This window comes from Drosophila erecta, unplaced genomic scaffold (assembly GCF_003286155.1).
Source record: "Drosophila erecta strain 14021-0224.00,06,07 unplaced genomic scaffold, DereRS2 tig00000021-arrow-pilon, whole genome shotgun sequence".
NCBI lineage: Eukaryota > Metazoa > Arthropoda > Insecta > Diptera > Drosophilidae > Drosophila > Drosophila erecta.
Window position 1 is genome coordinate 16,335,506 of NW_020825198.1, and position 19,647 is coordinate 16,355,152.

The window sequence follows — 19,647 nt, forward strand, 5'->3', positions numbered from 1 at the left end:
TGGAGTGACTCGAAATTGACAGGCAATTGTGAATTATTTATTATTTACAACAGCGAACATGGGTGTCCCTTTTTATCCCTAGCACCCTCAACCACTTTATTTTGCAATTTGTCAGCAACATGTTCTTTTTTTAAATGCACTCTATAACCCTGTGGCAAGTAAAAAGTGTTCCATGCTTTGCGGCTGCGGTGTGAAATTGGTTTTGGTGGTTTTCGTACGTGCTAAATGAGCGCGAAACGGATTTAATTTAAACGGAGGTATTGTATGTGGGAAAACGATACCAAATGAATTTATTATGGCCAAGCTCTCTCTCTCGACCGGGCTGGCACGAATATTAGACTTAAGTGTACGGGCAAAGATAAAATGGGCGGCATGCTTATGGCCATCGCCTCATCAGTTTGATTACCCTTTCTGTTCTCTACAGCCTGTCATATACGAATTGGCATTGCCAGTGATATCTTAAGATTTATATGGCCCAATGCTGCGAACATCTTATCTGTAATTTAATCTTGCCCACTTAACGATAATGATAATGTCGATTGCAACTGGCCCGGCTGTAATCTAGGCCCGTATTCGACGAGTCCTCAGTAGATTTTCATTGCTCGAACGGATTGAGTGGCAACCGGAAATAATTCGAAAGTGTACGTACGGCTGGTGTTTGGTATTCACTCGGGGGAGTTGTGTTTATTGCATTTCATCTCGGATTTATGGCCGTGGAAAGTATCTCGTATTTTCGTTTCAAATGAAATCGTTATAAAATTAGCCAGCACTTCCAGTTAAACGGGTAAATGTGATTTGCATAACCCAACCGTTTGGCACCTGGTTAAATAACCTCCGTTTGGTTTATTGTGTAACTATAGGAAAAAAGATTTCTAACAAGTGAATTATTTTCCAATCCCTTGTACTACCAAAAACAGGTGTTCCCCTTTCAGATTGCGCATACGCCACGTGCGCCCGTGGGAAAACAATTAACTTAGAACGAAACCACCATTAGTGCTTATTTCATATTGAGCAGCACAAAACAAAGTTAACGGAGCTATCCGCACTCAAGCTGCCTAACCTAAAGTTAAACGTAATTAAAATAGCTTTGACTTATTCAACAACAGGCGCTAATTACGAAAGCTAACACAAAAACGAATTTGAAATACCCTCCGAAATGCATTGGTCACTTGACAGATATATGATTTCCATACTTCAATCAATTGCGTTCAAACGCAATGAACATCTTTAAGATGTCTCGTATAATGACACAATATCTTCATAATCTAATCTATACCAGTTCGACCACTAGATTGCTCGGCATCTACGAATGCCAAAGACCGCAGGCCGATAAGCATTTCCCACCATAAAGAATCACAAGGTTCGCAGATTCTCGCCGTCAAGAAGTTCGAACATCTTATCGTAATCGCCCCACTCTTGAGAGGGTGTACTAAACCCCAATGCGAATTGGCGAATGCCAACCTGAAAAACGTGACGTTCGCTGACCGACCTCAACTCCCCCGCTTCTGCCACTCGAATCAAGTCGAATCGAAGCAAATCGAATCGAATTGAATTGAATTAAATCATATGTGTAATGCGCAGTGGGTAATGTGTGCTACCTGCAACCTGCAACCTGCTACCGATCTACGTTCGATCAACCTGCTGATCACTTTGGCACTTGTTGCATCTTCTAATTGTTTTAGTGTTTATGCTGCCGCTGGCGACTCGCGTGATACCCCATACTCTGGCTCCCAGCCGCTTGGCTCCATTGTAGTCGCCGATTGTTATTGGTTCTCGTTCCGTTGGGAGGGTTCGCACAGGTTCAGTCACTCACCGATCGCCTCGAAGCGCGAATCGTCGTCGCCGCCGTATTCATCAGTTCTCGGAACCTAGAACTACCAAACCAACCGAAAAATAGTGGCAAGAATGTACGGTTATACTTCATAGTGAACAATAGCAGTTGAGCACCCAAAAAGGGCTTAAACAATTCTACAAGTATTAGTGCAAGGGAAAGTATTTAGTGAGCTGTTTGGTGAATTGGAAGCATTTTTTAGATTTCCTCTAAATTGTCCGTTGCATTTATTTGATTACATCAAATTCAAAGTAGGTATCTAGAATTTTGAATTGATTACGAAAAAGGTGCTCTTAGTTATCCATTTGTTGAGTACAAATTAATATTCGAAAACAAAAATCCCCTCAAGCACTGTATGCCTTCGAATTTTTTAAGATATATGCAAGATATAGCATTCTCAATTTACCAGTGATATTTCGAAATGCATTTCGGCCGGGTATCCAATTTTTTGATAGCAAGCAAAAGTAACTGGATAGGAAAGTGCAATTCAAAGTGGGTCAACAACTTCATAACTGCGCAAATGGATCAAGTGAATCTTCAGAATGAGTCAGTGCAGTCAGTGCCAACAAAGTGCAGGACGGCTAAAAAGCATTTGCCTGGTTTCTGAATTAATTAAATTAGTTAATTTGTTATAATTATTTTACAGTTGGCGTGCCTTTTCTTTGTTGGCTAACTGAGCTCGTGCTAATTGTTGATTACATTATTTGATTTTGCTTGGCTTGTTGCAAGGTTAACTTAAATGATCTGGATAATTAAAATCTGTCAGCCAAGGGCGCTAATGAAAATTGTTCGGTAAAATGGGAATATACATATATTGAACAGTTTAGTTTAGACTATATTTTCCCAGCTGTTGTCCCCATTTCCTCTTCGATCTATTATCAGTCACAAGTTCTGTCGGATGTAAACAAATCAATTCATCTGCACTTTGCACTACCCAAAGCATTGCCAAAAAACTGTTATATATATACATCTACGTATATATCCGGTGAAATCCCACATAGTAAATTTCTCCCTATAGCGAAATGATCTTTAGAATCCTATTTACTTGAGACCGCCAAAATGTATAAAGTCATAGGCTCTCACTTTATTACAAATTCAAATAGTTAAATAGGAAATACGCGTGCACCTGGCGTGAAAATATGCCGCAAGGCACTTAACTATATAAATAACGAGTATTTTAACCCGTCAAACCCTGAGTCTGAACTAAACAGCTGTCTTTCACTACCTTCAACACAATTTGTACATTTTTTAGCATTTATTGCACGTACTTTCCATTTATTTTAGGCACTTCCCCTAGTGACCATATTATGTCAAGTTCAAGACTGCGTACGCACATGCTCAGCTTGGAAAATTAAACAATTTATTTAAATTCGCCACGAGCAGTAGTGTTTGCTCAGCTTAGAAGAGTGAATAGCAGTTATTTTTAGGAGTATAAATAGCTCATAGTTACAAAAGATAACTCAATTAATAATTGCCCCATTTAAATAAACTTAAGTAAGGTAATAATAAGCTCAGCTGTCTCTCGAAATAAATGGTAAGGAAAAGCATTCATTTCGTTGCCGTTTTGAAGTCTTTAAACCACCTTCGTTCATGCCTGACAAATTAAACAATTTGCGTAAGTGCAACTATAGCAGAAGTTTGTGTAAAGAGCAACATTATTTTGCTTGCTTAAGAGATGAATAAGTTGTTGATTTTTTAAGAGAAGCAATCATGTTTAAAATCAAATATAGTTTGTGGGATTTTCCCTCATCAAAATTGGCGAAAAATGTAAATGTATTAAACATAAGGGCTTTTATTTTTTTTATTTAGCCGGCTCAATATGACGGCAAGCAAGCAGCAAGAGGCTGAGGCCGAACATGATCCCCAAGTGGTGGTCACTCCCGGAGATGCCTCTCACAGCTCTCGCCAAGATCGGGGCCTCTGGCGGGACTTGACTTCCTACTGGATCCTCGGTCTGTGCAACAACTACGGATACGTGGTGATGTTGAGTGCTGCGCACGATATTATCAAGCAGTTTAATCCGGTAAGCATTTTAATAAAATAATAACACTTTTAATTAATTGCTGGTCTGAATAATTGTTTTTCTTTTAGACTGATGATTCTGAAGAAAGCTTGTCCGGAAGAAATTGTCACTTGGTATCAACGGGGGCTATCTTGCTGGCTGACGTGCTGCCCTCATTATTTGTCAAGATCCTAATGCCATTCTTTCCATTTTGGGTCAAGTAAGTAAAATCTCTCGTTTGCCTGCAATGAGTTACATTTTATCAGTAAAAAAATTCAAATTGATTTGAAAATATGTTGTTTACTTTATGGCATTAGTTTTCGTATAGCTCTTGCCGTGGCCTTTTCTGCAGCTGGTTTCCTTCTGGTGGGATTCGCCAATGCCGAATGGATGGCTCTATTGGGCGTCATCATCACTTCAGCTAGCAGCGGCATCGGAGAAACCACTTTCTTGGCCTATTCCTCGCGATACAACAAGTGAGATTCTGCAGTAAGAATATTGAAAAGAATCTCTTTAATATGTTTGCCTTAGGAATGTGATATCCACTTGGTCGTCCGGAACTGGTGGCGCCGGAGTAATCGGATCCCTGAGCTATGCTAGCTTGAGATCATTAGACTTCAGTCCCAGAGATACTATGCTGATTATGCTGATCTTCCCTGCGATCGAGGCCTTTGCCTTCTGGTTGCTACTTCGTCGTCCACAAGTTGATATATTGCCGGTTACAACGGTTGAGTCCACGGAAGTGCTGATCAGCGATGAGAAGCCATTGGTTGGATTCAAGGAAAAGCTCTCCTATATTAAGCACCTCTTCAAATATATGTTGCCCCTTTGTCTGGTTTACTTTTTCGAATACTTCATCAATCAAGGATTGGTAAGCTTAAATTACTTATTCAAATTCATACAAAAAAGCATTCAATCTCATCCATTTTTCAGTTCGAATTGGTGTACTTTGAAGATATATTCCTGGACAAGGACTCGCAGTACCGCTGGCTGAATGTGGACTATCAAATTGGAGTCTTTATCTCGCGCTCCTCGGTCAACCTCTTCCAGCTAGACAAGATCTGGCTGATGTCCATTTTCCAGTTCGTCAACGTGGTCTACTTCCTCACCGAGGTCATTTGGTGGTACACGCCCAGCATCTGGATCGTGTTCGCCATCGTCCTGTGGGAAGGACTGCTGGGCGGCGGTGCCTACGTGAACACCTTCTACCGGATGTCCAAGGAGATCTCGCCGGAGCGCCAGCAGTTCGCCATGGCCATGGTGGTTCAGTCGGACTCCTATGGCATTGCCCTGGCCGGATTCCTGGCCATTCCCGTGCACAACGCCATCTGTGGTCTCCCGGCCGCGGCCAGGAGCCTTGTTTGGTGATACGGATCGAGGATCAGAATCAGGATCAGATTATGCCTTTACTGTGTGCGTGTGTAGCTAATTAAGCGTGTGTGTCTGTGCATGTCCCTATAGTATTAATCGCTGGATCGCTGGACTTGCTGGTATCCAGATAGATCGTTATATAGTTGTATGCTTCTGTTAGACTACTCCATAAGTTTAGTTTAATACAAAAAGTAAACTCTCTCATGTCTAACCACGGCTTTGATAATCACACTGATGTCAGACAGAATATGCCCCATATGCTGTGAGTTTACTCAACTGTCTCCAACAAAAAGTCTATAAAATTGTACGTATTTACACTACCTACACATTATAATTACTGCGCATACTTTTGATGGAGGAGCTCGGTTGGTAAAAAAACGTGTTGCTTGTGGCGTCTAAATCGGTTTGATCAGTTTCAAATCGAACGCCAAACGTTGGGCTTGGGAGTGAAATGCTGAGACTGAGACTGAGGCTGGGACTGATTGGGAGATCGAGACCCAAACCGATTCGGGGCGAGATGTTACGTGGACCTCTCGCCGATTCAGTTGATCGGTAGCGGCCGTGGAAAGCAGTCGAATATTACGTGTTTCTCCAATTCGTGAGTTGGGTAACCAATATGCGGAGCTTATCAGCGTTTCTGCTTTTGCTCTGCCTTCAACGGGGGAAGCCGGACGAATCTGCTGCAGCACGGCGCCCCAACATAATCATCATTATGGCCGACGACATGGTGGGACCAGTTTCGCCGTCATAAATCAACCCATTATTTCTAAAGCAAACAATCTCTTAGGGCTTCGATGATGTGAGCTTTCGAGGCGGCCGGGAGTTTCTAACCCCCAATATCGATGCCTTGGCGTATCACGGTCGTCTGCTGGATCGGTTCTACGCCCCGGCGATGTGCACTCCATCTCGGGGAGCACTTCTCAGCGGCCGGTACCCAATACACACGGGTTAGTATCGTACATCTTCCATGTATATGTACATCTATATCATATATATTTTATATTTGTAAGTTACTTATTTGATTCGGGCCCAGACCATTAATATTTCAAATACCGTAGGCACCCAGCACTTTGTAATCAGCAACGAAGAGCCTTGGGCCCTGACCCTCAATGCCACATTGATGCCGGAGATCTTCAAAGGAGCAGGCTACTCCACGAACCTAGTGGGAAAATGGCATCTGGGCTTCTCCCGCCCGGAATATACGCCCACTCGGCGGGGATTTGACTACCACTTCGGCTATTGGGGTGCTTATATAGACTACTTCCAGAGGCGATCCAAGATGCCGGTGGCCAACTATAGTCTGGGCTACGATTTCCGGCGGAACATGGAGTTGGAGTGCCGGGATCGTGGGGCTTATGTAACTGATTTGCTTACCGCCGAGGCGGAACGGTTGATTAAAGACCATGCTGATAAGGAGCAACCCCTTTTCCTGATGCTCAGCCACCTGGCTGCCCACACGGCCAACAAGGATGATCCTCTGCAAGCTCCCGAGGAGGAGATACAAAAGTTTGCCTACATTAAGGATCCCAACCGAAGGAAATATGCAGGTAAGTACACTAAAAAAATATATTTTTAGTTGCCATCGGGATTTCTTCCATAAATCATTAGTCCCTTTAAATTACGGGATCACTCGGAATGAAATTTAATAATTGAGCAAGAATTCTGGTTAATTACTATACATATTTAAATTATGTCATGTCCTAGTAGTTTAACAAGATAGTCTTTGTTATAAATTATTTAACTGCATACTTTTACTTGACTTACCCCAGAAGTGATCTAATCCTTAGCAATCATCTCCAAACTGGACCAGAGCGTGGGCCGTATAATGAGCACGCTGGCCGCCACGGATCAACTGGAGAACAGCATTGTGATCTTCTACTCGGACAATGGAGCCCCTTCGGTGGGTATGTTCGCGAATACAGGCTCTAATTTCCCACTTCGTGGGCAGAAGAATACACCGTGGGAGGGCGGAGTACGGGTGGCTGGTGCGATTTGGAGCTCCAAGCTTCAGGCACGCGGCTCTATCTTTAGCCAGCCCTTATACGTGGCCGACTGGTTACCAACACTTTCCCATGCTGCGGGCATAGAGCTGGATAGCTCTCTGAAACTGGACGGGATCGATTTGTGGCCCGAGCTATCCGGATCCGCAGATGCTCCCCACGTTCCCCGAGAGATTCTGCACATCTTGGACGACATTTGGCGTGTGGCTGCGCTCCAATTAGGACAGTGGAAGTATGTGAACGGCACCACGGCCGCCGGCCGATACGACTCGTTGCTCACCTACCGGGAACTGGACGACCTGGATCCCCGCGAGAGTCGCTATGCGGTGACGGTGCGCAATTCCGCCACCTCAAGAGCCCTTTCCCGTTACGATTTGCGACGATTGACGCAACAACGGATTTCTATCACCCGTCGTTTGGCTGCTGTGCGTTGTGGAGACCTGCAGAGGTCATGTAATCCTCTGTTGGAGGAGTGCTTGTACGACATCTCAACGGATCCCTGTGAGCAGAACAATCTGGTTTACTCCGAGAGGCACTCCGACGTTTTGGCCGCCCTGCGAAGACGTGTTCGAGAACTAAGAGCGAGTGCATCCCGCCCAGGTAATCGAGCCAGCATGCCGGAGGCAGATCCTGCATTGCACACCTGCGCCTGGGAGTCCTTTGAAGTGCTGAAGCCGGGAATCGGTAAGTACCTGTTCACAATGGGTACTCTAATAAGATTCTAACCGAGTATTTTATAGTTCCTTTGGAATGCGACTACGATGGCGTACCTTGTTAAAGGTATCTTGTACCCAAAATATAGGAATTAAGTAAAATAACAGGACATGATTGTCAGTCTGCAAGCAGACAATGATGCAAAAACATTCGGCTTAAGTTTTTGTATTATACTCGAAATAAATAAGAGCCGAATAAGAGCTGTTTCAAAACTATTTTAAGAATTACGGTTATGCTTTATTCCCTTTAACAGTACTGTTAGGGCCAAGTCGTTCTGTAACGCGTGTTAGCTGTAACTCAAGTGGCAGCTCTGTTTCGTTGGCTTGTAAAATATGAGCAAAATAACATTTTTGAATTTTATAATTTATGTGCTTGGATATAATTATAAGACTTGCGGCAAAGGCTATCAACCTGGAAAACAATAAAATATACTTCATATAATTTTGCTTACAAAAAGCGTAGTTTTCCACACTGGAAACCACGAAAACAGCTGACTAGAAATACACACACCATCGAAAAGAGGGGTTGATAAAGCCGGGTGACAAGATATACATATGTAAATCATAGAACGAACCAAAAATTCGGAGATTGCAAAGGACTCGTAATGGAGGAACGCGCTGTGCTTGCCAACATTGCGTCCATAATCACCAAGGATTTGCTTATTGACCAGCCGTCCGTGGACATCAATTCAGGCAATTATCCACTGTTGTCCTGCGATGAGGACGACGATGAGGCGGAGATCTTCGCTTTGATGCAGCGGAAACGGGCGTTGGCATCCAGCCGGAAGCGCAGGATCTCCCAGGAGCCGGAGGACCGAAAACAGGACCTAAAGCTGCCCAAGCTGGAGTGGCACCACCCGGAACTCAACCTCCTGCACCGCTACACGGATGCTCAGTTCGAGTCGTACCTCCACATGCGCAAACTTACATTCCTGGTAAGTATGGAGAGGTGTTACTTCAGTATCAAGGATCTACAATCCTTTACAAGGATCTCCAGGATCCTTTACAATCTGTGTGTACTTTTATAATTGCGAACTTTTATAATTTATATATGTTCTATTAAAATTAAAATGTTTAATATGAATGTGTATGAAAACCATTTGAAAATTTACCCTTATCTGAAAAATACCATAGCATAGTGTCTCACGACAAATACATACAAATTAACACATATGTAAATAAAATGCACATTCTAATTATTTCAGAAAATCCAGCAAGCACTTGAGAAAACTTTATTCGTCTATAAAATTGTACGTAACCTACACATTATAATTACTGCGCATACTTTTGATGGAGGATCTCGGTTGGTAAAAAAAACTTGTTGCTTGTGGCGTCTAATTCGGTTTGATCGGTTTCAAATCGAACTCCAAACGTTCGGCTTGGGAGTGAAATGCTGAGACTGAGTCTGGGACTGATGGGGAGATCGAGACCCAAACCGATTCGGGGCGAGATGTTACGTGGTCCTCTCGCCGATTCAGTTGATCGGTAGCGGCCGTGGAAAGCAGTCGAATATTACGTGTATGTCCAATTCGTGAGTTGGGTAACCAATATGCGGAGCTTATCAGCGTTTCTGCTTTTGCTCTGCCTTCAACGGGGGAAGCCGGACGAATCTGCTGCAGCACGGCGCCCCAACATAATCATCATTATGGCCGACGACATGGTGGGACCAGTTTCGCCGTCATAAATCAACCCATTATTTCTAAAGCAAACAATCTCTTAGGGCTTCGATGATGTGAGCTTTCGAGGCGGCCGGGAGTTTCTAACCCCCAATATCGATGCCTTGGCGTATCACGGTCGTCTGCTGGATCGGTTCTACGCCCCGGCGATGTGTACTCCATCTCGGGGAGCACTTCTCAGCGGCCGGTACCCAATACACACGGGTTAGTATCGTATATCTTCCATATATATGTACATCTATATCATATCATATCTATATCTTGTAAAATAAATTAATATTTCAATTACCGTAGGCACCCAGCACTTTGTAATCAGCAACAAAGAGCCTTGGGCCCTGACCCTCAATGCCACATTGATGCCGGAGATCTTCAAAGGAGCAGGCTACTCCACGAACCTAGTGGGAAAATGGCATCTGGGCTTCTCCCGCCCGGAATATACGCCCACTCGGCGGGGATTTGACTACCACTTCGGCTATTGGGGTGCTTATATAGACTACTTCCAGAGGCGATCCAAGATGCCGGTGGCCAACTATAGTCTGGGCTACGATTTCCGGCGGAACATGGAGTTGGAGTGCCGGGATCGTGGGGCTTATGTAACTGATTTGCTTACCGCCGAGGCGGAACGGTTGATTAAAGACCATGCTGATAAGGAGCAACCCCTTTTCCTGATGCTCAGCCACCTGGCTGCCCACACGGCCAACAAGGATGATCCTCTGCAAGCTCCCGAGGAGGAGATACAAAAGTTTGCCTACATTAAGGATCCCAACCGAAGGAAATATGCAGGTAAGTACACTAAAAAAATATATTTTTAGTTGCCAAAATGAATACATATTTTTAAAGTCCCTTCATCGGGATTTCTTCCATAAATCAATAGTCCCTTTAAATTACGAGATCACTCGGAATGAAATTTGATAATTGAGCAAGAATTCTGGTTAATTACTATACATATTTAAATTATGTCATGTCCTAGTAATTTAACAAGATAGTCTTTGTTATAAATTATTTAACTGCATACTTTTACTTGACTTACCCCAGAAGTGATCTAATCCTTAGCAATCATCTCCAAACTGGACCAGAGCGTGGGCCGTATAATGAGCACGCTGGCCGCCACGGATCAACTGGAGAACAGCATTGTGATCTTCTACTCGGACAATGGAGCCCCTTCGCTGGGTATGTTCGCGAATACAGGCTCTAATTTCCCACTTCGTGGGCAGAAGAATACACCGTGGGAGGGCGGAGTACGGGTGGCTGGTGCGATTTGGAGCTCCAAGCTTCAGGCACGCGGCTCTATCTTTAGCCAGCCCTTATACGTGGCCGACTGGTTACCAACACTTTCCCATGCTGCGGGCATAGAGCTGGATAGCTCTCTGAAACTGGACGGGATCGATTTGTGGCCCGAGCTATCCGGATCCGCAGATGCTCCCCACGTTCCCCGAGAGATTCTGCACATCTTGGACGACATTTGGCGTGTGGCTGCGCTCCAATTAGGACAGTGGAAGTATGTGAACGGCACCACGGCCGCCGGCCGATACGACTCGTTGCTCACCTACCGGGAACTGGACGACCTGGATCCCCGCGAGAGTCGCTATGCGGTGACGGTGCGCAATTCCGCCACCTCAAGAGCCCTTTCCCGTTACGATTTGCGACGATTGACGCAACAACGGATTTCTATCACCCGTCGTTTGGCTGCTGTGCGTTGTGGAGACCTGCAGAGGTCATGTAATCCTCTGTTGGAGGAGTGCTTGTACGACATCTCAACGGATCCCTGTGAGCAGAACAATCTGGTTTACTCCGAGAGGCACTCCGACGTTTTGGCCGCCCTGCGAAGACGTGTTCGAGAACTAAGAGCGAGTGCATCCCGCCCAGGTAATCGAGCCAGCATGCCGGAGGCAGATCCTGCATTGCACACCTGCGCCTGGGAGTCCTTTGAAGTGCTGAAGCCGGGAATCGGTAAGTACCTGTTCACAATGGGTACTCTAATAAGATTCTAACCGAGTATTTTATAGTTCCTTTGGAATGCGACTACGATGGCGTACCTTGTTAAAGGTATCTTGTACCCAAAATATAGGAATTAAGTAAAATAACAGGACATGATTGTCAGTCTGCAAGCAGACAATGATGCAAAAACATTCGGCTTAAGTTTTTGTATTATACTCGAAATAAATAAGAGCCGAATAAGAGCTGTTTCAAAACTATTTTAAGAATTACGGTTATGCTTTATTCCCTTTAACAGTACTGTTAGGGCCAAGTCGTTCTGTAACGCCTGTTAGCTGTAACTCAAGTGGCAGCTCTGTTTCGTTGGCTTGTAAAATATGAGCAAAATAACATTTTTGAATTTTATAATTTATGTGCTTGGATATAATTATAAGACTTGCGGCAAAGGCTATCAACCTGGAAAACAATAAAATATACTTCATATAATTTTGCTTACAAAAAGCGTAGTTTTCCACACTGGAAACCACGAAAACAGCTGACTAGAAATACACACACCATCGAAAAGAGGGGTTGATAAAGCCGGGTGACAAGATATACATATGTAAATCATAGAACGAACCAAAAATTCGGAGATTGCAAAGGACTCGTAATGGAGGAACGCGCTGTGCTTGCCAACATTGCGTCCATAATCACCAAGGATTTGCTTATTGACCAGCCGTCCGTGGACATCAATTCAGGCAATTATCCACTGTTGTCCTGCGATGAGGACGACGATGAGGCGGAGATCTTCGCTTTGATGCAGCGGAAACGGGCGTTGGCATCCAGCCGGAAGCGCAGGATCTCCCGGGAGCCGGAGGACCGAAAACAGGACCTAAAGCTGCCCAAGCTGGAGTGGCACCACCCGGAACTCAACCTCCTGCACCGCTACACGGATGCTCAGTTCGAGTCGTACCTCCACATGCGCAAACTTACATTCCTGGTAAGTATGGAGAGGTGTTACTTCAGTATCAAGGATCTACAATCCTTTACAAGGATCTCCAGGATCCTTTACAATCTGTGTGTACTTTTATAATTGCGAACTTTTATAATTTATATATGTTCTATTAAAATTAAAATGTTTAATATGTATGTGTATGAAAACCATTTGAAAATTTACCCTTATCCTAAAAATACCATAGCATAGTGTCTCACGACAAATACATACAAATTAACACATATGTAAATAAAATGCACATTCTAATTATTTCAGAAAATCCAGCAAGCACTTGAGAAAACTTTATTCGGAATCGCGTTGCCAGGTTATCCTACTCCGCCGGCGCAGACCATGGTGTCCTTGGCCCTGTGGAAGCTGTCCACCGACGAGCACTTCGAGGAGATCGCCCGAAAGTTTCGACTTCCCTGGGCTCTTTGTCAGCAGGTAGTGCGGGCATTCTGGCACTGCATCTCCGATAATTACGAGAGCTTCATCAAGTGGCCAAACTCACTGGCGGCCCAGCGGAGCACTTTGCAGGGGTACCAGAAATTGGAGCACCTGCGCTGTTTTCGGGAACTGTTCGGGATCATAACGCTGAGGCGTCTGGACGTATTTCTGGAGGCGGAGCACGCTGATGTGCCGGTGGTGCTCCAGTTAATTTGCAATGCCGAGCGGAAGATCGTCGACTGCTACGTGGAGCTGGCCATGGAGTACAGTTTCGAGGACTCACCCATTGGCCAGACCTTGGCCTTGAATCCAAGGACCATGCCGGCTGGCAGCTATCTCATCGGGAACGAAGTGTTTCCCCTCAAATCCTACCTGATGCGGCCCATTGAAGCCGAGTGCTTCCGCAAGGATGCGGTGTTTAACGAACTGCTGCGTCCCGCCTTCCAGCTGGCGGAACAGGTACTGGATACCTTAGCCCGACGATTCAATACCCTGTACGCCCTGGAAGCCAGGGATTTGAACGAGGTGCGCCTCATTGTGGAGAGCATATGTGCGATGCACAACATCTGCGAGGAGTACCAAGACGATGGACTGGAGGACCTTGGACATAGATCCTTTAGTTGGGGCGGGGTGGCGGCGGGTGTCAGGGGTAGCGAGAAGGACTCCAAGGGACTGCAGCGAAGGGTTGAGCTCCTTGATGAACTGGTGGCCATAGAGCCAGGCGAATAAAGTAATGTTTTGCATAAAAGGAATATTGCTTTCTATTATTATATGGCACTTTCAAACTGATTTTTAAAGTATTTTATGAGTTAATAGCTGTCATATTTGAATTATTTTACAAAAGATATAAATATATATATTTCAATTATATATCAGCTAATATGAACTTAAATATTAAAGTTAAAAAAAAGGTTTCTCGAATTCAAACATTATACGTATATTTAAAAAAAATCGTTTTCTTTCATTATCAGTTATACATTTTTTCTGGATTTTTTCCTACATTAATTATAAGAGTATGATATTAATATCATACTGATTCAAAATTTAATTAAGGGGTCATTCAGGGGTTAATATGCTGTTGCAGTTAACAGCGCTCTGTTATGTAAAACTTTTCCCGATCTGGTAGCACATCGCCAGAATCAAAACAAATGCACGTGCGTTGTTCTCGGGAAAATGGATGAGCACGATATATTTAAATTGATTACGGCGGGAGTTCGCTTCACCAAGAAGTCAAAGGTATGTGTATTTGAGTAAAGGCAATGTTCACATGCTAATTAAATAAGTTGCAGAAGGAGCCGCCCTCAAACCCGCAGCCGCGACTGGAGGTTTCTAGGCATGAGAAGCCGGTGAAGAAAGAAGAGTCAGATAAGGATTCTGTGGATGACACCACAGAATTCCGCCTCTTGGACGGGGCATCCAGCAATAAACCCAAACGGAAGAAGCATAAGAAAGAGAAGACACTGTCTCCCAAGGAATTAGAGCTTCAAAGGGCAGTCGATGAGGCAAACGAGACGCGGAAGCAGTACGGCATAAGCGTGTTGGGCAAGAATGTTCCTCCGCCGGTGGCCAGTTTCAGTAGTCTAACTAAGGACTTTAAGATGCTGCCTCGCCTGCAGCTGAACCTACTGTCTCGCAACTTCGACCGTCCCACGCCGATCCAGATGCAGGCTCTGCCCGTGCTCCTTCAGGGACGTGCGCTAATGGCCTGTGCACCCACTGGATCCGGCAAAACACTGGCCTTCCTCACACCCATAATCAATGGCCTGAGGGCGCACAGGACCAGTGGGCTGAGGGCTCTGGTCCTTGCTCCCACTCGAGAGTTGGCCCAGCAAATCTACCGCGAGTGCGCTGAGCTAACCCGTGAAACGGGCCTGCGCACCCACTTCATTAGCAAGGTGAGCGAGGCCAAGCAGAAACATGGTGCCGAGTGCAAGCAACGCTACGACATCCTGGTCTCTACGCCAAACCGCGTGAGGTTCCTCTTGCAGCAGGAGCCACCATTGCTAGATTTGTCCCACGTCGAATGGTTTGTGCTGGACGAAGCAGATCGTCTGATGGAGGAAGGGCAAAACAACTTCAAAGAACAGTTGGACGACATATATGCCGCTTGCTCACATCCAACCAAGTGCGTGGCATTCTTTAGTGCGACCTACACTGTGCCAGTGGCCAAATGGGCACTACGTCACCTCAAAAATCTAGTGCGCATCACCATTGGAGTGCAAAATAGCGCCACGGAAACGGTTCAACAGGAGCTGCTGTTCGTCGGATCCGAGGGCGGCAAGCTGGTGGCTATGCGAGACCTTGTGCGCCAAGGTCTCCAGCCGCCGGTGCTCGTTTTCGTTCAAAGCAAGGAGCGCGCAAAGCAGCTATTCGAGGAGCTGCTCTACGACGGCATCAACGTGGATGTTATCCATGCCGAAAGGAGTCAGCATCAGCGCGACAACTGTGTGAGAGCGTTCCGCGAGGGCAGCATTTGGGTGCTCATCTGTACGGAGCTCATGGGCCGAGGCATTGACTTCAAGGGTGTCAATCTGGTGATCAACTACGACTTCCCGCCCACCACCATCTCGTACATTCATCGGATCGGCAGAACGGGGCGCGCTGGACGTCCTGGTCGGGCAATTACGTTTTTCACACAAGATGACACATCCAATTTGAGAAGGTAACTCCACGCTACAAATCGAGCTATTGGCGCCCGATTTAAAAACCCTTTTTTTTATCCCTCAGCATCGCGCTTATAATTAAAAACTCTGGGGGATCCGTTCCGGAATATATGCTGCAAATGAAGAAGGTTCGCAAATCGGAGGCCAGGATGCGAGCCAAGAAACCTTTGGATCGCGAGGACATATCGACCAAGATACGACCGGAGACGAAAAGCGACAAAAGTCACAAATCCGCCAAACTGAATAAAGTTGAAAGGATCGAAAAATTGTTAAAAAATCGAAAGGGCCATGAAAAGGATTCAATGTCAAGGCAGAAGAAGCTGAGCAATATTAAATCAGACCTTAAGCCTGCCGACAAAAGGAAGGGATATGTGTCGAAAACAAAAAGGAAAAATATTCAAACTTGATACGCAAAATTAAGAATGTGTTTAGTTTATTACCGCTTTCAAATTTGTACGTTGTATTTACAAATTTATATTGAATTTCGGTTCACACTAAATGATTAAGGTAACGTAAATGTTTCAATTGCATACTTCACTGAAAAACGATTTGGAGAACAATTCAATATATATTTATATATAAATTCGGAGTACCGAAATTCCTTTCGAGGTTTAAATACCGTAAGTCAGATAGTCTGATATATGGTTTTTAGGCTACCCTTATTTAATGAAATATGATATTAAATGTAAAAAGCAATGTCTATTACTTTGGTTAGTTTCGTTGTTCGTTTTCGTTAGGTACGTTTTTATTTAGGAATTTATGCCAAAAATCTTGTACCTAGGTACAAAATGCAATAATATTTTTCCACACCACGCTCTCCAAGGTTTGCGTCTTTGGTTGAAAGTGTGGTATATACTCGGTATATTTAACAAATGTTTGGGTATTTTTTGAATGGATTCTCTAGCTAGTGCAGTACGGTCTCGCGCAGTTTCGACACGTCAGAATATTCTTGAGATTATTTGTTTTTTGTGGAGATATTTGCACAGTTGTCGCCCTGTATTGGGCAAAAGTGGGAAATACACGACAGAGACACACACTTGCAGGCATGGCGCAGAACGTGGCCCTGCTGGGCTTGGTACTGCTTGCGATTTCCGCCTCGATTCAGGCCCTGCCAGTGTCGCAGAACAAGAAGGATAACAAGGAGACGGAGTCCTCCACTCCGGCCACCGCCGACGTGGAAACGGCCCTGGAGTACGAGCGCTACCTGCGGGAGGTGGTCGAGGCCCTCGAGGCGGATCCCGAGTTCCGTAAGAAGCTGGACAAGGCGCCCGAGGCCGACATTCGGGTGAGTCGAACGCTGAATTCCCGGAACTGTGTGTTTCCACGTCTCGAAACGCTGCTTTAGTCATGTATTGCTAAATGTACAATACTACAATAATAGTAATAATTAAATTACTAATACACCGAGTAGTAGAAAAATCATTTACATTCGGGGCTTATCTCATCAAAATGCACTTACAAAAAGTCAGATAAAGACATTTCTGTTACCATATTCCTCGAATTGTATCCCCTTTTACTTAAATATATGAAGTCCAGCGTACTTACTAAAACTAAAACCTAAGAATTTAGCAGGCAGTTACATAGATATTATTCTAAATGTTTCATTCGAGAGTTTTCTAGAATCAACTTATATTTGTTTATCAAAGTGGCTCATTCCCAACACTGTAAAATATACCCTTATATATATTTAAATGGAAATTATAAAGGCCAGAGACCCAAATTTAGTTTACGTTCCATTGAAGTGCGCTTCGCTTTAACTATAGTTTCTAATTTACATGTAAAGATGTAATTAAATAGCCCTAAATCTCTTTGTTTACTGGATATGATGACACAAGCAGTTGCTTAATAATCAATTTTAATTTGCAGAGCGGAAAAATCGCACAGGAGCTGGACTATGTAAACCACCATGTGCGGACCAAGCTGGACGAGATCAAGCGTCGCGAGGTAGAGCGTCTGCGGGAGCTGGCAAACCAAGCGTACGAGCTGTCCAACGACATTGACCGGAAGCACATAAAGGTGTCTCAGCATCTGGACCACGACAACGAGCATACCTTCGAGATCGAGGATCTGCGAAAGCTCATTCAAAAGACCTCGGACGACCTGGCCGAAGCGGACCGCAAGCGACGTGGCGATTTCAAGGAGTACGAAATGCAGAAAGAGTTTGAGCGTGAGGCGCAGAAAAAGGAGATGGATGAGGAGTCGCGGAAGAAGTTTGAGGCCGAGCTCAAGGTGAAGGAGCAAAAGCACAAGGACCACGAGAAGCTGCACCACCCCGGAAACAAGGCCCAACTAGAGGATGTGTGGGAAAAACAGGACCACATGGACAAGAACGACTTTGATCCGAAGACCTTCTTCTCGATCCACGACGTTGACAGCAACGGCTACTGGGACGAGGCTGAGGTTAAGGCTCTGTTTGTCAAGGAACTGGATAAGGTGTATCAAAGTGATCTGCCCGAGGACGATATGAGGGAGCGGGCAGAGGAAATGGAGCGTATGCGCGAGCATTACTTCCAGGAAACGGACACGAACCATGACGGCTTGATCAGCATCGAGGAGTTCATGGTGCAGACTAACAAGGAAGAATTCCAAAAGGACCCTGAATGGGAGACCATCGACCAGCAGCAACAGTATACGCACGAGGAGTATCTGGAGTACGAACGCCGGCGGCAGGAGGAAGTGCAGCGCCTGATTGCCCAGGGCCAGCTACCACCGCACCCGAACATGCCGCAGGGATACTACGCTGCTCCACCCCCAGGAGGAGTGGCGTACCAACAGGCACCACCAGGCGCCCAACTGCACTACCAGCAACCTGATCAAGTACACGCCCAGCAGCAACAGCAATACGTGCAGCAGCAACAGCAGTATGCCCAGCAATACCAGCAGCAGCAGTACGGAAACGGACAGCAGCCTGTGCAGTTACATCCCAACCAAGTTTACCAGCACGCTGGACAGATCCCGCAACAACAACAACCTGTCTACCAAAATCAGCCTGTGTATCAGCAACAGCAGCCAGTCTATCAGCAACAGCAGCCAGTCTATCAGCAGCAACAGCCAGTGCAACAGCAGCAACAGCCTGTGCAACAGCAGCAGCAGCCTGTGCAACAGCAGCAGCAACCTGTGCAACAGCAGCAGCAACCTGTGCAACAGCAGCAAACTGCCCAACAGCAACCCGTAGCACAACAACAGATCCACAATCAGAGTCCTCCGCCCGTTCAAAATCAACAGGTGCCAGTGCAGCAACAGCAGAAACAGCATCAAGAATCATTAAATCAGCAACACTAAGCATTCCCTTGCTAACGCATTTCTTTTGGAGCATGTAAGCAAAGCATTACACACTTCTGGTAACGAGAACACAATGTGATTGGACTGAAATAGCTCACTAAAGTCAATATCTCACTATAATTATGTAGCAAATTAACGATGAAGGAACTGATTGTCGCAATGGCTACCGCATTGTCTTTTACATTTTATACATCATTCTTTTTGTACTCTTTTTCTCTTATCCCGCAGCTCTGCATTTGATTGATGTAATTCTGTAACGAATTTTGTGTACATATGAGTTTATACCTGAACATCAAATACAAAATAAATGCAAAATAAATGAAACGTTTTCGTAAGTTAAATAAAACCACACGACTTTTCACCATACGCCTGATTATTGATCGAGTCAAAAACTAAACAAAGTTGCTTTTAGTTTAGTGACAACATTTTAAACATTCAAGGTTTTTGAATCAAGTCGATCAAATTTGTTATGTCAACTTAAATAAAAGCGGCAATATGGCTGACCGCAAACCTCCCAACTGGATTATGAAGTTGTTGCTGCTTTCGTGGAAAAACTTCTTAGTGCTGCTAGGCCGGAAATGCCTAATGATCACACTTTTAATTTTTTGTGTCATCGTGCCTTTAGTTTTTATGTGCTGCCGGCTTATACCGTCGATGAGAACCAGAAAGCATATAGCGGAACCGACACCAACTGCATTGCTTCTTGCTAATCTTCCGTAAGTCCTCCATGCACATACTTCCCCTTTATCTAGAG

At 44.9% G+C, this 19,647-nt stretch overlaps 6 protein-coding genes across 9 annotated transcripts; all 6 read left to right on the top strand.

Annotated features, from left to right (window-relative positions):
- The first annotated feature begins 581 nt into the window (after window positions 1-581).
- Window positions 582-5,538, top strand: LOC6546350 (battenin). 2 transcript variants are annotated; one of them, XM_001972861.3, is made up of 6 exons: window positions 582-641; window positions 3,641-3,854; window positions 3,923-4,053; window positions 4,151-4,309; window positions 4,365-4,704; window positions 4,767-5,538. In XM_001972861.3, the coding sequence occupies exons 2-6, from the start codon at window positions 3,651-3,653 to the stop codon at window positions 5,199-5,201; spliced, it is 1,269 nt and encodes a 422-aa protein (XP_001972897.3). In that variant the 5' UTR covers window positions 582-641; window positions 3,641-3,650; the 3' UTR covers window positions 5,202-5,538. The 2 variants fall into 2 exon arrangements, with proteins under 2 accessions (XP_001972897.3, XP_026832774.1); XM_026976973.1 differs by lacking the exon at window positions 582-641 and adding an exon at window positions 1,810-1,907.
- Window positions 5,539-5,709: 171 nt separating this feature from the next.
- LOC6546351 (arylsulfatase B) lies at window positions 5,710-8,079 on the top strand. The gene is made up of 5 exons (XM_001972862.3): window positions 5,710-5,931; window positions 5,992-6,151; window positions 6,263-6,751; window positions 6,992-7,888; window positions 7,945-8,079. The coding sequence occupies exons 1-5, from the start codon at window positions 5,821-5,823 to the stop codon at window positions 7,980-7,982; spliced, it is 1,695 nt and encodes a 564-aa protein (XP_001972898.2). The 5' UTR covers window positions 5,710-5,820; the 3' UTR covers window positions 7,983-8,079.
- Window positions 8,080-8,337: 258 nt separating this feature from the next.
- LOC6546352 lies at window positions 8,338-13,739 on the top strand. 2 transcript variants are annotated; one of them, XM_026977269.1, is made up of 2 exons: window positions 8,338-8,852; window positions 12,778-13,739. In XM_026977269.1, exons 1-2 carry the CDS (start codon window positions 8,523-8,525, stop codon window positions 13,675-13,677), a joined length of 1,230 nt encoding a protein of 409 aa, XP_026833070.1. In that variant the 5' UTR covers window positions 8,338-8,522; the 3' UTR covers window positions 13,678-13,739. The 2 variants fall into 2 exon arrangements, with proteins under 2 accessions (XP_026833070.1, XP_026833069.1); XM_026977268.1 differs by lacking the exon at window positions 8,338-8,852 and adding an exon at window positions 11,998-12,507 and having other exon boundaries at window positions 12,778-13,737.
- On the top strand, window positions 9,156-11,734 carry LOC6556194 (arylsulfatase B). The gene is made up of 5 exons (XM_001982998.3): window positions 9,156-9,577; window positions 9,638-9,797; window positions 9,888-10,376; window positions 10,647-11,543; window positions 11,600-11,734. The coding sequence occupies exons 1-5, from the start codon at window positions 9,467-9,469 to the stop codon at window positions 11,635-11,637; spliced, it is 1,695 nt and encodes a 564-aa protein (XP_001983034.2). The 5' UTR covers window positions 9,156-9,466; the 3' UTR covers window positions 11,638-11,734.
- Window positions 13,740-14,046: 307 nt separating the features above from the next.
- LOC6546353 (probable ATP-dependent RNA helicase DDX52) lies at window positions 14,047-16,338 on the top strand. 2 transcript variants are annotated; one of them, XM_026977713.1, is made up of 3 exons: window positions 14,047-14,184; window positions 14,241-15,610; window positions 15,676-16,338. In XM_026977713.1, exons 1-3 carry the CDS (start codon window positions 14,122-14,124, stop codon window positions 16,016-16,018), a joined length of 1,776 nt encoding a protein of 591 aa, XP_026833514.1. In that variant the 5' UTR covers window positions 14,047-14,121; the 3' UTR covers window positions 16,019-16,338. The 2 variants fall into 2 exon arrangements, with proteins under 2 accessions (XP_026833514.1, XP_001972900.1); XM_001972864.3 differs by having other exon boundaries at window positions 14,238-15,610; window positions 15,676-16,334.
- A 157-nt stretch (window positions 16,339-16,495) lies between these two features.
- Window positions 16,496-19,239, top strand: LOC6546354 (nucleobindin-2). The gene is made up of 2 exons (XM_026977391.1): window positions 16,496-16,896; window positions 17,478-19,239. Exons 1-2 carry the CDS (start codon window positions 16,657-16,659, stop codon window positions 18,891-18,893), a joined length of 1,656 nt encoding a protein of 551 aa, XP_026833192.1. The 5' UTR covers window positions 16,496-16,656; the 3' UTR covers window positions 18,894-19,239.
- The last annotated feature ends 408 nt before the right edge of the window (window positions 19,240-19,647 follow it).